The sequence below is a fragment of the Aphis gossypii genome, chromosome 2 (genome assembly GCF_020184175.1).
Source record: "Aphis gossypii isolate Hap1 chromosome 2, ASM2018417v2, whole genome shotgun sequence".
NCBI classification, from domain to species: Eukaryota; Metazoa; Arthropoda; class Insecta; order Hemiptera; family Aphididae; genus Aphis; species Aphis gossypii.
Genome location: NC_065531.1, coordinates 56,505,085 through 56,520,374, shown reverse-complemented (window position 1 = coordinate 56,520,374; position 15,290 = coordinate 56,505,085). Strand labels below are relative to the sequence as shown.

At 25.5% G+C, this 15,290-nt stretch overlaps 1 protein-coding gene across 2 annotated transcripts; it reads right to left on the bottom strand.

Moving 5' to 3' along the window:
- Nucleotides 1-3,557: 3,557 nt before the first annotated feature.
- LOC114121893 (VPS35 endosomal protein-sorting factor-like) lies at nt 3,558-12,654 on the bottom strand. Of its 2 annotated transcripts, none has more exons than XM_050201145.1 (20): nt 12,615-12,654; nt 12,372-12,508; nt 12,168-12,258; nt 11,488-11,704; nt 11,200-11,402; nt 10,991-11,121; nt 9,404-9,571; nt 9,161-9,329; nt 8,916-9,085; nt 8,730-8,830; nt 8,350-8,525; nt 6,901-7,044; nt 6,659-6,828; nt 6,428-6,590; nt 5,888-6,071; nt 5,039-5,178; nt 4,788-4,950; nt 4,106-4,233; nt 3,903-4,037; nt 3,558-3,844 (listed from the first exon to the last, which is right to left on the bottom strand). In XM_050201145.1, the coding sequence occupies exons 2-20, from the start codon at nt 12,407-12,409 to the stop codon at nt 3,728-3,730; spliced, it is 2,808 nt and encodes a 935-aa protein (XP_050057102.1). In that variant the 5' UTR covers nt 12,410-12,508; nt 12,615-12,654; the 3' UTR covers nt 3,558-3,727. The 2 variants fall into 2 exon arrangements, with proteins under 2 accessions (XP_050057102.1, XP_050057101.1); XM_050201144.1 differs by having other exon boundaries at nt 12,593-12,644.
- Between the last annotated feature and the right edge of the window lie 2,636 nt (nt 12,655-15,290).

The window sequence follows — 15,290 nt, the reverse complement described above, 5'->3', positions numbered from 1 at the left end:
TCTGCACATATGCCAACGCGACTCGGAGTAACTCCATGTGATACAGCGGACATCGGTGGTACCCGATACCACTGATAAAGGTAAGAATAAGGATATATATATATTATTTCGGTGGGTATCAACGCGACGATGGTATCTGCTCCGCACATGCACAAAACATGACAAAATCAACATCAGCTTAGAAACTTTAGACTTTAGAGTAACGAGCAGAGCCGTGTTAAGGGGGGACAAAGGGGGCAATTGCCCCCGGGTGCCTTAATTTTGTAAAAGTAAGGGGGCGCCTGTATTTGCGATTAATATGCTACCTATGGCCCAAAATGAAATTTTGCCCCGGGGCGCTGAATTACTTGACACGGCTCTGGTAACGAGACAAAAATGTTTGTTTATTTTGAGTCCTTTAATATACCATATTCTTAATGACACTTTTTGACTTATTTGACGACACGCTTCTTGAGAAAAATTGGTCTAGGTACAATTACAAAACTAAAATGATGGAGTGGTATAAAATATGCATATTATACCAATTTTATAAATTTTAATATTACATTCAACATTTTAGTCAACAATAATTGGTTATAGATCGAAAAAACTTGATTTGGTATTAGAAATAGATTTTGAGTAATTTGCCAGAGGGTGAAAGATAAAAAATATTACACCCCCCGTACTTACATGCAACCATTTATAGCCAAATTACAGAACAAAATTAATAGCCATGATGTATTGATATTAAATACCAAATACCCGATTTCGTTAAGAAAACTTTAGATTTTCATTAATTAAGGTAATTAAATATTGTAATAGTTTACAAGGTCAAAAACATTACTAAACACTAGTAGCCAAGTTGATTGTTATAATTATTTTTTTGATGATATTATAAATTAACTCGATAATTATCGTATAATAATATTATATAGTAAATGGATATCGGCAAGATATAAATAACAGTTTTTGACATATTTTGAGTGCTCATGATCGGTGCGAGTCATGCAAAAACGAAAAAATGGAAATAAATGTGGCTAATATTACTAGGTATTATATTACTATTATCAAGTTCAGGGACAAATGCAAATTTAAAAACAAAATTTTTGTTATTTCTTCGTTTAATAGGCACATTGAAAAAAATACAAATAATTTGTTTCGATTATGGTTCTTTCTGGTACAAAAAAAAACGATTGTAAAATTAAAAGTATAATTTAATTTTAATTTTTATAGATTTTTATGTAATTATATAAAAATATCAAATTTTATTCTCAGCTTTTATGTAGAATGCTTACTTCTGGAAATAACAGTATACGAAAAGAGATTATTGGTAGATGATATTTTAAATCCGCAATATATTTAGGAAAATATGAAATTAAAAGCCAAATTATATAGTAACAAATTTAAACGTGTATGTAAAATTGTAAACAATTTAATATTATATTATAAAATTACTACTATTATTATATTATCATATGTTATAATCTTAGATATTAATATATTATATAGAGTTTTATACTCGTATTATTTTGTACAATTTGACGATTCATCACGTACTTCTCATTTTCATATCAAATATATTTATTATATATTATATATAAATTGTAAGTAAATTCTAATATCTATTATATATATTTAATTATTTAATTAATAATCTTATAAAATTAAAGTATTTTAATGTCATCGGTAATTAATTGTGTTCAAACCGTTTATAATATGTTATCAATACATAAATAATTTGTAATTGATAGGTATGTACTTACTAATTAAAAATAAATACAGTATTTGACTGCTTTATATAAACAATTCATATAATCATAGGGAATAGGGATTGACTTATTGTTTAAATTATTTTTTATTACCGAATTATGTTGTACACTAATATTACTATAGTCGCTTTTTTAAATAGGTAGGCCATAATTTATTTGAATTTACCTAATATTGATTTAAATTTTATATTTTGTTGCTTAACGTTAACAATTTTTTTTTATCATCAATTTTTTTTCAAGTTTAAAAAGTAATATTATTCAAAGTTTTTTTAAACGATTTATAATAATTACATGTGATATGAGGTTTTTAACTTGTGCGGTGCGCAAAATAATGATAAATTGTAAAATATAAAATTCCATATCGGTTTTATACTTTTATGGAGAAAATACCTACCTAAAACAAATATTTTGTCACCAATTTAATTGTTTTTATATTGATTATTTAATTACAGTGAATTCCGCCTAATGTGGGCATTGGTTAATATAAATTATAGGCATCCGCATGCGTGTAATGTGGGTAAAATGGTTTAATTCCAATTCCAACGTATACTATTATACTAATAAGGTTAAAAAAAACTGCATAATATGGGCGCGACATGATTCGATTTATGTGGGCAATAATTATTAAAGAGTTAGAATATATTGTTTATCTATTTAAAAATGACTAATGATTGGGTTTTGTCATATCTACTAGATTGTGATTATCAAAAGTAATACGAGCTATTACAAACCAGCTATTGTACCTTCCACATCTAAATAGTATTTTATTTAGTATGTTGTATGTAATATTCATTACTATTTTATATTTTTATTATGTATAAATTAATTAATTTTTTTAATTTTATTCATTTTATAACAATTACCTATAAACTTCTAATTTTTCTGAACAAAACCACGTTTCTTTATTTCCACTTCTCCTTCTCGTTAGTAGTAGAGACTAGATTTTTCACCAAATAATTTCGAAAAATTCTTTAAGCCAACTGCGTTCCAGATTTTTTATAAATATTTATTGTCTATTTGATATGCATTTTTAAATTTTTTAAGAATTTCAAAAATTTCAAATGAAAATCTAATCAATTTAAAAAAAATCAAAAATTTGAATGTAGTGGTTTAGAAAAACTTTTCAAGTTTATTCTGGTTAAAAAATCATTTCTGAAGCAAATATGAAGTACGAAAACATGTTTTTACGGTCGAATCTTATCACTAGAAAGGCACCAGATCAGTATTTTTTAAATACAAATACTTAAATACTTATCATTCGTTTCAAACATATAAAAACATACACTACTATTCAAGTGGTTCACCCAATTATAATAATATCAAACTTTTAATAATATATTTTTTTATTTTTTATTCTAAGCGGAACAATGAATGTATAGATTTATATATATATTTTTTTTATATATTATCACCTTTTCGAGTATTAAGTACCTATGTATAATATAACAACAATAATATGTGCATTGTGGAATAATTTTAAAAGACTGAAGACTTTTTTTAAATAGTCAATCACACAATTTATTGAAAAATGTTCAAAAAATAGGATGATTAAACATATGGACTCCTGACAAGAATTTGTAAAATAAATAAAACTGTATACAAAAAATATGAATAATGAGCTAAACATTTATTAGATGATATTAAAATTCTAGTATTATATCAGATCTTAAATTATGTTTACTCACCTTTACTCTTGTTAATTATCTGTATGACATTGTAACATATTTTTATAATATTAGCTGTAAATTTAAAGAATTTTTATTTTGTAACCTCAACGTGATGTATTTTAAAATTTATTATTATATATAATGACTAAGTATAAAGTATGTTTATTTTGATAATAACACAATGAAAATATAACAACAATAACAATTAATTTATATACCTAATATAAAAAGTCCTAAATGAGTTGATAATTAGATAATAAAAAATATATTTTATATTTATAACATGAATATAATATTATATTAAATTATACTTTATTCTTTTTTAATTGTGGATCCAATAGGTTTTCCTGTGATCTTGTTTATAAATTTATGATAAATTTCATCGTCTTCATTCTCACAGAACTCTATAATGTAGCTCATCATTTTTTCCTGTAAAATACAATTTAGTCAGTATGGTATAATATGTACATGTAATCAATACATTTACTTCGATTTTGGAGTCCATCGCTGTTTTGTTCTTTTTTGACAACTTCCAGAGATTGACTGCTAACGTGGCCATTTGGATTTCGTTCAAGTCTGCTCTAACAACAAAGTGCAGGAGTAATTCGAATGCCAATTTTGTCTGTAAAATAATTCACAAGGGTCTTCAGTCATAAGATATTATTATTGTTATTTTATTTTCAAACATACTTGGCTATTTGGTTTATCTACTAGACTATACAACCGTTCAAGTATATTGTCCAACACCACGGTACAAATTGAGTCTACATCAGCCACAAACTGTGGTTCACGACCATACAAAACATCATTGGAGTCCACTGTTGAGACATTATACACATTATTAACATAAAAGTTAGTAATAATTAATTAATAATAATAAATAAAAAATGTTGTAAATTTACAAACGCAATTTTCTTTTTAGGGGTGGGAGGGGAAGGAAAGGCAGAAAACTTCTCAACCTATGCATGCATCCATTTTATAATGAAATATTTGTACGTATTGAAAACTGTTAAACTAATAAAAAGATACCTAGCCTATAATAATTCTCAACAAAATACTAAAATAATTAGTCCATCTGCAAACGCAAAATGTAAAATATGCATCATTATTACTAATTTACTACTAAGTGTCACAACTATACAGACATACAAGTAATTGTTTTAATAGGGAAAACTTAATTTTGGGACAACGTTGAAATCAACTATAGGTTTTCTGATTATTTTCTCTGGGTCCACCTTTGTCTAAGCACCAATATTATATTATTAAAATAATAATTATATTAATTATTATGGTATAATAAAACTCCATACCTTATAATTTATTAATAATCACGAGTAATTTATATTTTTATATATTATATGTATGTACTTGCCATCGGGTATTCTGTAAGGATATGTGTCCAAAGTTGCAGTGGCTAATATGTCCAGTACATACAAATAGAGTATGTGCGGTTGCATAGGATCGGTCCATGAATATTGTCTTATAACTCTGATCAGCAACTTCACTTGATGTAATACTTCAAGATCAGGACAGTCCTATAGCAAACATCATTGTGCATACATAATATGTTAATAAATTTATATTTTACTAGCCACAGTGTATAACGTGGGATATGTGTACTACCGGCACGACGAGTAAAATCGACAACATTTGCTTAATGTATGACACGAGTATGGGTTCCGCATCGATGATAAGCCCATCCACTTCCAACGTCGCCGGAAAATCACTGACCACCATTGATGCTGCTTTAAGACAAGCGTCCGCTGAAATTTGAATCAGACCAATGATGATCAATTTATACATTATTGTTGATGACACATCACTACACCATCATAGGTTTTAATTATCAAAGATTTTTAATTATTATTATTAATTATTGATTATAACCAGTGCTTGATTTGGAAAAAACTAGAAGAGGGATGAAAAAATGTGCATACCTAAATACTTAAATATTTTATTAATTAGGATATAATTATATATTTTGTATGGAGTACACATAAATATTTTTTTTTAATAAGAAGGCTACCGTCCCTTTTCAATTCAAGCACTGCATATTATAATCAATGATTGAGTTTTATAGATTATAGATACATCTATAATTTAAAATTGATAAATTTCAATATACATATATAGAATTTTTCAATAGGTAGATATAATAATAAAAATCAAGATGAAGTAAAACAACAAAATTTTACTAAAAATAATGCATATTATTAATCATACATTTATATTCCATAGGTAGTCCATGATTTATTTTAAGCTTTATTTATTTTAACTCTTTTAAGTGTTAGATTTATGTTGATCCACCTACGACCTACCCATTTATAATTGAGCATATAACAATATTAGTCATTAGATAAAATATTAACATCGTTCATGAAAGAAAAAAACTAAAGAAGCATAAAACTATAGTACCTTCCCAAATTAACACCTATGGATACACATAATACGTATATAATTAACGATCCGTACCTTGTCCTAGACATCCATTCAACAGTGAAGTCTGTCCGGTTAAGATATATAGTTGAAGTTTGACAAGTGGTGAAGTTATCGATGGAATGGTAATGTAACAGTACGCGGAACAGGCACGAGCAAAAGAGTTCTTAACCAGAGCCCTCGAGTTCGATACTGACAGGACCATAAGTTTGTTGACACACTAAATTATTATCACATAAGCACGTTATAAAGTGTTTTGGTTTTAACTATTTGAAATCTTTGACAGACCTTATTCTAATAGACAGTGGAATTTGGAAAATTCCAATAATGCAGTTACAATTAATTGTATTATAACAGCATATTATTCCATTATTTTAAATTTTAGCATTTTACTGTTTGCATTCTATATAATATAATAATGATTAAAAAAATTACTAATAAGTATATTTCTCAATTTTAAAAATAACTAATAATACTCATGAACATCCAATTTTATGCAATAGGAAAATTAAGGCCCCTTCTATAAGAATAAGGCCCAGTATACTTATTATGGTATGAGGAGAAATGATGTCTCACCTGCACAAGTGCAGACTGCACGTAGTCTAACCTAATGAAAGCTCCCCTAGCTTCCATATAAAAATTCAAATATTTTTCTAAATCATTGCCATAATCAACGCGGAATATAAAACAGGCTATCAAGCGGCTAATTTGACGCACTTCATCTTCAACGGTCAACGAGCTGTAAACAATACAACAGAAGTGGTTATGAATTGGATATGTTAGCCCTGTTGATCATGAACTACGCACTCTACAGAATCGTGTAAAATCTTGCACATGTACATCAGACAGTCGTTGATCACGGGGTCACTGGATTCAACATTCTCACCTCGTGTCCGATATGCTTCTAATACGATCTTGCACCTCATCGATTTGTTCGTGTCCGATCCAAACATGTCCAAATATGGCAACAAATAGTTCTAGACGCACACATTAAAAGTTTTTGATCTATATACTTTATTTTTCTTCAATTTGGATGATGAAAAACTCACCATATGGAATGTATCCTCAAAATCCTCTATGTAATTCAGTAGATGTTGCAAGATGTTGTGAAGTTGTGTATGAAATCTTTCTATTCCGACGCGATTGCTCAAGTGTCTAGTTATATCATCCATAAAGACGCTTATTTCTTTATTCTTAAAGTAATAAATATAATTTATCATTAATTAATGTTTTAGTATTTGCCAAGATTACCTTGTACCTACGTAAAACAGATACATTGAAAAATAAAAAGTTTAAAAAAAATAACTAGCTTTTGATAATATGAACTAAAATTCAGAAAACCTATAATAAAAAAGCAATAATTTAATAATAAGTACTACCCCATAAGTAAATTATAACAAGTATATTGTTTAAAACTAATAACTAAGTTGCTTGAAATGCATTTTCAAATTATTTATTATTTTATCTAATTCTCTTGATCATTGTCAAAATTGGAATCAATACAGCCACAAATAATAATAATAATAACAAAAATAAATTGAAATAATCCTATAGTTTTAATTTTTCAAAAATAATTTCTTAATTGAGTGAGTTTTAACAATAAAAAATCTAAAACATATTACAATACATGGAACATTGATGCATACAATTTGTATTATGTATAAGTATTATTATCAAACTTATAAATCAGTTATTGTCAGTTGTTCAATATCTGAAGCATTTATGACAAAGCATGATTTGTTAAGGAAATTAAAAAGTAAGTGAAAAGTTTTTATTACAATATAGTAAAGAGTTAAAAGTATTTTATTAATTTATTAAAGTTGACCAAGCATTATCAAGATCAACTAATGTTTCTGAGATAGTGTTAAATTAAAACAAAAAATTTTTTCTATAGACTTATTATTTATTTATTTTTTTATTGCAAAATTGTTAAGCAGTTTGGCTATACATAATATATGGATTCAATTTCATTCAAGTTATATGAGGTTTTTTTTATGCAATTATGTTTAAGAAAACTGATATTGACTAAAGCGCAAATAATGATGAAGATGATAAAAACTAGTTATTTTTTGAAACTTAAATTACAATATTAAATAAAACTGTATTTTTTTTTTTTTGAAATTGATTAAAAAAGAATGCTTATTATTAGCTAAAAATTAAAATATTATCACTGACAAAATTTTTTAAATCAAAGAATTCAATTTTTAATTGTTATGATTTAAAATATATTATGTCTCAATAGATATTTTAGTATTATGCATTGAAGTCTTTTTAGTTCTTTGTAGTGGTGCCTACTGCTTATCATTATGTATAAGTATTGTGGATGGTGGATGACATCTGGTAACACTCACCCAATAATAGTACAAAAAAAGGCATGCATCATTGTAAAATAAATACATTCATCACTTCTATTAGAATCCAAAAGTATTTCAATAACATTTTTTAATTGCTATAATAGAAATGTTTAATGAAATTGGTTAACTGTAATGAATATTCACCTTAAAATGTTTTACAATAAAGTATATCCATGCTTCAGCACATGCCATAAACCTTTCGGAGTCTTTAACTTTATTCACCATTGTCCATGCTTCTCTAAAAACATTGGAAGCATTTGGTACCAAATGGCCTCTTAAACTCATACCAAGATTTTGTATGACTAAAGTTTGTGGAAAAACTAAAATATAAAATTTATAAAAACAAAATTAATGGTTATGTAAAAGTAGCTATAAAATACTCCCCCCTCGGAGATGGTAATATTTATAAAACTTACCACAACGGTGAAAGACAGTAAAAATATTCCTGCCACCGCTGCAGTATGACAGACCTTAACTCATATTAAAGCAGTTAAAAAAAAATAATTAAAATAATTGAAACAAACCATCATATTCCCATTTAGCAATTAAATTAATAAGATATTCTGCTTTCATTGAGAGATAATTCCCAGGAAATGTGATTGCTATAGTGTTGATTAGAAGGCCACTGAAAATAAATATACAATAATAATAATAATATGTAAATGACAACAATTAGTTAAGTATAAGATATACATTTTAAAACAACATACTTGAGGTTTTGTAAGGTACACCACCTAACAATCTCATCGAGACTATGTGGATCTTTACCAGCACTTAATCCCTTTACTATCCACTCTAATGCTGGGCACAAAAGTTGAAGAAATTTATCCATATTCATATTTTGATTTTGAATATCTTTACATACAAATCTATTGTTTAACTTAAAAAAAACCACATTCAATTAGCTTTAGTAAAATTTAACAAATTTACCTCATAAAAATTTAAGATAGTTTACCTGCTTATATGTTAATAAGATATCTTTGAAGCTTTCTTCAAAATAATTTATACTTAGATTTGTCAAAACACCAATTCTGCACAAATAACATCTTGCATACCACGCAACTAATGGATTACCAATACCTCTTACCATTTTTATAAGTCTTAAAAGAGCAACATTTTGTTCACTACAAAATACAATTTTGTATAAAATCAATAAAATCATTATTATAAATTTGTGATAAAAATTTAATATACTAACGCTGGTTTGATGAAACGATAACTGCGTAGAATAGCTGCTTCAATATATAGTCTAGGTATAAGCTCACGGATGGATGCAATTTTAAAAAACCAATTTTGACAAGTTTCCTTAGCTGCATCTGACACCATGTCCGGAGTGAATTTATCTGGAAGTTTTGTTACGCGACCACTAAAATATAAAATTTTAGTATATAGTTTATTGTCTTAATTCTATCTATATATATGTATACAGGATGATTCACTGATGAGTTTTAAGAGAATGTTATAGCCGCATGTGTTATCACATTGTTATGAGCATTTTTAAATTTTAATACTTTACATAATTGTCAAGATGAACTGTGTGGATTATAATAACATAAAATAGATTCTACTGGTATGAAATTTGTTTTTTTATATTTGTAAACCAGAAACAAAACATGCAGGTATACAGGTATGCAGGGCATACCTAAAATTCTAAATTGTAATTTTTGGCCCGCTTGGCCACATCACAAAAAAATAAAAATTATATTTATATTATTATATTAAAATAATAAATTAACATGTAAATATTATGATAGTTGAAAATTGATTGATTGACGTCTTTATAATCACAATACAACTGTTGTATGATAATAACTAGTAACCACAAATTTTACTGATTTATTTTGTACATATCTATTGTGTTGCTTTATATTGTTAATTGCTTTTATTTAATTTGACTGTTGAAGTTTCAATTTATATTAAATTTAGATATTTATAGGTTTTTCACTGCTTACTGCTTGTATTATGTCATTTTACTTTATTTTAACTGTGTTAATAATTATTATTATACTACTACAATATTAATGTCAAATATGTCAAGAAAAAAAATAGTGGCCTGCTCAATATTTATGTGTACCAAAAAAAAAATTGAAATGACGCCCCTGCAGGTATGATATCCTCTTAATCTCCCGAATGTTTTACTATAATAATGAATTGTATACAACTTTTGAATTTTTAAATTTTAAATAAAACTTAAGGACTGTATTTTAAATTATTTATACATTTTATACCATAAATACAACCACTTTTTCTTTAAGTGAACCAACCTTTTCTTATTGTAAGTTAATAAGCATATAATTTCTTTAAAACTTCTAATAATAGTTTCTTGAGATATTATTAAAATGTATTTGTATAATATCCTATGAGATACCAATAAAGGTCTTTAAAAATTGTTCTAACAATTTTTATAAATTATAAGCTGTTAATAGATGTAACATAATATTAATAAAATATTCAAATTATTAAAGGCCTCATATTTTCTAAACACATTATAATTGTATTATCCTTAGCACACAACATTAAGTAACTTAAAAACTAATAGTTTAAATTTTTATTTTGATACATCAATATTTTGAAATAGTCAAGTTAACAATTAACAGGAAAATTGATGATTTTAACCCGAAAAAAGAATTTGGTATCACCACAAAAACTTATTTAATTGTATTGAAAATCTAAGTATTTTAAAATATGGTCTTAAAGTATACTTAAAATTTCAAAAATTAGAATTTGAATAATTTCATTATTATATGAAAAATGGAAGTATATATAACTAATAAATACGTCATACTCAATTATTTCTGATTTAGATTGAAGTCTCTTGAATACTAGATCTCCAAATAAGTCTAATAAATCTGTTACCAATACAAATTTACTAGGATAAAATTGCAATGGTGAAGTGTAGCTCAAAATCTTGGTACACTGAAAAAATATTTATCCATGAGTGGACAGTTTTAAATTGTTTACAACATACTGAGAACAACTAAAACTAATAAATACCTGTATAACTATTTTCAATGCTTTCACTCTTTGTTCATTATTCCATGCTTCTATAATTTCTTTTCCCAAATTGTCCATATGTGTCACAAATTCTTGTTGTGTTAAGTCATAGAGTTCTTTTTCTGAATACTCCATCTGATCATCAAATTCTTCTAGTTCTTCTAGACGTGATCGTATTGTAGCACTCTGAAGGCTTTTTGAAACTGAAGTAATAATAATATTTATATTACTGATAAATTGGTAATATTATTATCAACAAATACATCAATATTAACAGTTTATACTTACATGCATGAAATGAGAGCTTTTCAGAAGTTGTATAACTGTTTAAAATACCCTGTTTAAAAGTAGACCAAGGTTGAATGTCATCCAAACAACCATTATCTATTTCATCAAAATCAGTGGGAATTAATTGGGCAGGTCGACTGAGTGGATCATCCCCATAAGTAATATTAGATGATAATGGATCATTAACAAGTACATTTTTACATTTCATACTGGTTATCTAAAAGCATATTAAATTGTTAATAATATGTAAATGGTCAAAACTAAGAAAATTCATTTTTGAATATTTTAACTGGAGTAAAAATAAAAATGAACAACAGCTGTAATTAATTGAGTAAAAGTATGAATAATTATAAATTAGAAAAGTTATCTATTTGAACCTAAAAATATTTTTTAGTTAATATAGTTGATAAATAATTCTTGTTTTTAATTTTTAATCTAGTTTACTCATTTTTTAATTAGTCAAAAATCAAAACATAAAGATGAGAAAATATAAAATTTTTATTTTTTTTATACTTATTTTGAGTCAATCAGACTCATACATCACTAATACTATTTCAATAATTTGTAAATGAATTTAATAGTTATACACACATAATTTGAATTTCAAACAAAAACAATTATTTATGTTCCTAATTGAGTACACGTATTAAATAAGTAACAACATAAAATTAGGTACATACTTCAGTTGAACTTTTCAATGGATGATTTTCACCACATTTTTCTAGTGTACATTTTTGCTTACGCTTGTGGTTAATAATTGGTTTACTGTACCTGATAAGTTAAAAACATTAAGTAACAAAATATGTATTGATTAATATTTATATTCAATTTATAACATATTAACATCACAAGCTACTGTTAATTAATACATTAATCTCGCTCACCAATTCCACTCATAAGTACGTGCCGAAGACGATGACATATTGGCGATTTAAAACCTGACTTTTCACCTATCACAAAATCCAACGAAAGACAGCATTCATTTCATTGTAATCCGCGAAACGAGTAAAACAAATCGTAACTGTGTTTAAAATATAATTATTCATAATAGGTATATTAATATAAATAAATAAATGATGAAAACATAATTTTCTTAAATAGGTACTTGTTTAATGTTATTATCTCACTTGTAAGTCGTAACTCTTAAGTTCTGTCACAAACTCACAATGTCACAAATTATATTATGAAAAGTTTTCGTTAAACTTGTGGTTACGTCAGAGTCACTATCATTTGTCTTTATCAGTATATCGACTGTTATCATTTAAAAAAGCGGGATAATAGTTGATAACAGACATACTAACAATGTGAAATTAAATAAGCAAAATAAATAAATAATAATTTATTTTCGATGCATATTTGTAAATCCAATAGACTTTATACTAAAGTAAAAAGTTTAAGGTCTATGATATAATATCCTTAATAATATAATAGCACGTTTTAACATAGATACCAAAAGCAAACGGTTTACTAAACATCGTTTTAGCGATAATTTTATGTTAAAACTAGAAATTGTTTAATAATATATTTAAATTTATATTAAACCGACTTCTTCAGCGCTTTAGAGTTTCTGATATCGTTTTAGATAATATATTTTTAGTACAACTATTCTTTTTAGTTCTTCCCTGAACGTTTTAACGATAAAACATCTTTATATATATGTCAAATCAGTAAACATTTAGAAGTTAGCAAACTATTTGCTTTGGTTATCTCTACGTGAAAGCATGTTTAATGGTAGACACACGTCACGCAATATAGTATTATAATATATTTAGATATACAATATACATTCTATAGCCGTGTGTAATAATATGTATGTAACATTTTTGTTATTGATTTTAAAAAGCTTGAAAATTCAATGTAAGATTTTTTAAATTGTTCATTCCTCGATAAATTAATAAGGTAATACATAAAAATATTCACATTCAATATAAAGTTCATTTCAACCTTATAAGGTTAAACTATTAAGTATACTTTATAATCTGAGATAATATTATTAATTATTATGAATTTTAAATTTCTTTTATTCGTAAATTTACTTTTTATTATTTGAATTTATATATAATTTAATATTTATTCATTATTTGAAACTGTGTTTTTCTTTATTATATCACTTTTTGTTAACGTGAATTATCAAAGCAAACGTTCATTATCATCATTTACTATCTAATATAACTTATAAGTAATACACTAATAACTAATGACTAGTAAATAATACAAATATTTTATACTTGATACCTACTTGTAAAATAATGGTACACTAAAATAATAAAATTGGCTTTGACTTGTAAATAAAAATATAACTAATTGTTTTTTTCAAATTTTCCGATAATCATAAAAATATTAAAAATCATGATCACAAATCACAATATCATAGCTTAGCGACATCACGGCGGTTTGTGTAGGCAATTTAGCTACACCTTTGTGGCCCCATCTCATATCGCATATTATTTTTCGGAACTTATTTAGTTAATAAAATTTGAGTGTACCTAAAATTTAAGGTATATATTTTTGCTAAAGATACTATTTAATTTTTTAAACTTATTTTTGCAAAATGTTAAGTCACCTTCGATTGATTTAAAAAAAAGAAATAACAACAAACGCTAACACGCTGTATATTATAACTACACTAAAACTTTTAAATGTGATGCTTTGTTATTGAATCCTCTTGGCTTTATAAACTTTTTTTTAAGAATATTTTTAATTTATTAATGTTACTTTAAGTAATTTATTTTTCTATATTTTATTAATATGGATCGCAAAGGTATCAAAATGTATCTAACTTTTACTTTAAAACATTACATTTATAAATTTATTATAGTTATTATCAATTACTAAATTATGACATGACGTAGAGTATTGCTATTAAATTGAAAATAACTACGATGCAACATACTATATAATTACTAACGATCATTTTGACTGTTGTAACAATAATTAATAAGTACCATTGTTTAATAATTTCAAACAATTTGGTTTTTATAGAAAAAAAGAATAAACTATTTTGTGTATCAACATTCAATAAATGTTAATAAATAGCCAGTAATTTTTAAAATTACATATGATTTCTATATAGAAAATTCTTGTAAAAACTATTCGTGAAATATTGTTAACTGCATAAATATATAAATTGCAGTTAATATCTTTAATAATCTGATTATGCCAATATTCAATGACAATTTATTATTATATTATTATTATGGAATAAAGAATAATATTGTATATAGTTAACAATTATGATAATACCATTTCTAGTAGACGATAGTAGTATCGAAGCTGATTGAAGGTAATAATAATTATTTTTATAGAATATATATGGCCGATAAGTAAATAGTAAATATGAATTCATGTATTTTACAGTTCCAACAAATTATTAATAAATATTATCCTTATTCTTTCATGAGTCTGATGGACTTAACAGTTTATATTATAGTTAATTATATGTATTTCATTTGCATAAATTACTATTTATTATTTAGAAATATAAATTTATCAAAAACTAATAGTCTTTGTAGTTTATAATATGCAATATATTATACCACTTATCATTACACTACCATATAAATAGGCACACCACTAGATAGCTTTTACAGGAATGCGATGAATCAAGCACATTTTGTACATACAAATTACGATTTAAAAAATATTGTGATATTTTGTTAATTTTAGGTAATTAATACTAAATTACATTTTTTTACTTTTTTTAACTATTCTAATTATACAAGTAATTAAATCTATAAAACATAATCATTTACCAGATAAAGATTAAACCTTAAAAAACCTTAAATTATTTAAATTTTTATAAT

Coding starts and splice junctions, on each gene's coding strand:
- LOC114121893 (XM_050201145.1), bottom strand. CDS start 12,409: ATGTCATCGTCTTCGGCACGTACTTATGAGTGGAATTG. Junction 11,403..11,487: donor AAAGCTCTCATTTCATGCAT/GTAAGTATAAAC, acceptor TTATTACTTCAG/TTTCAAAAAGCCTTCAGAGT. Junction 9,086..9,160: donor TCTTATTAACATATAAGCAG/GTAAACTATCTT, acceptor GTTTTTTTTAAG/TTAAACAATAGATTTGTATG.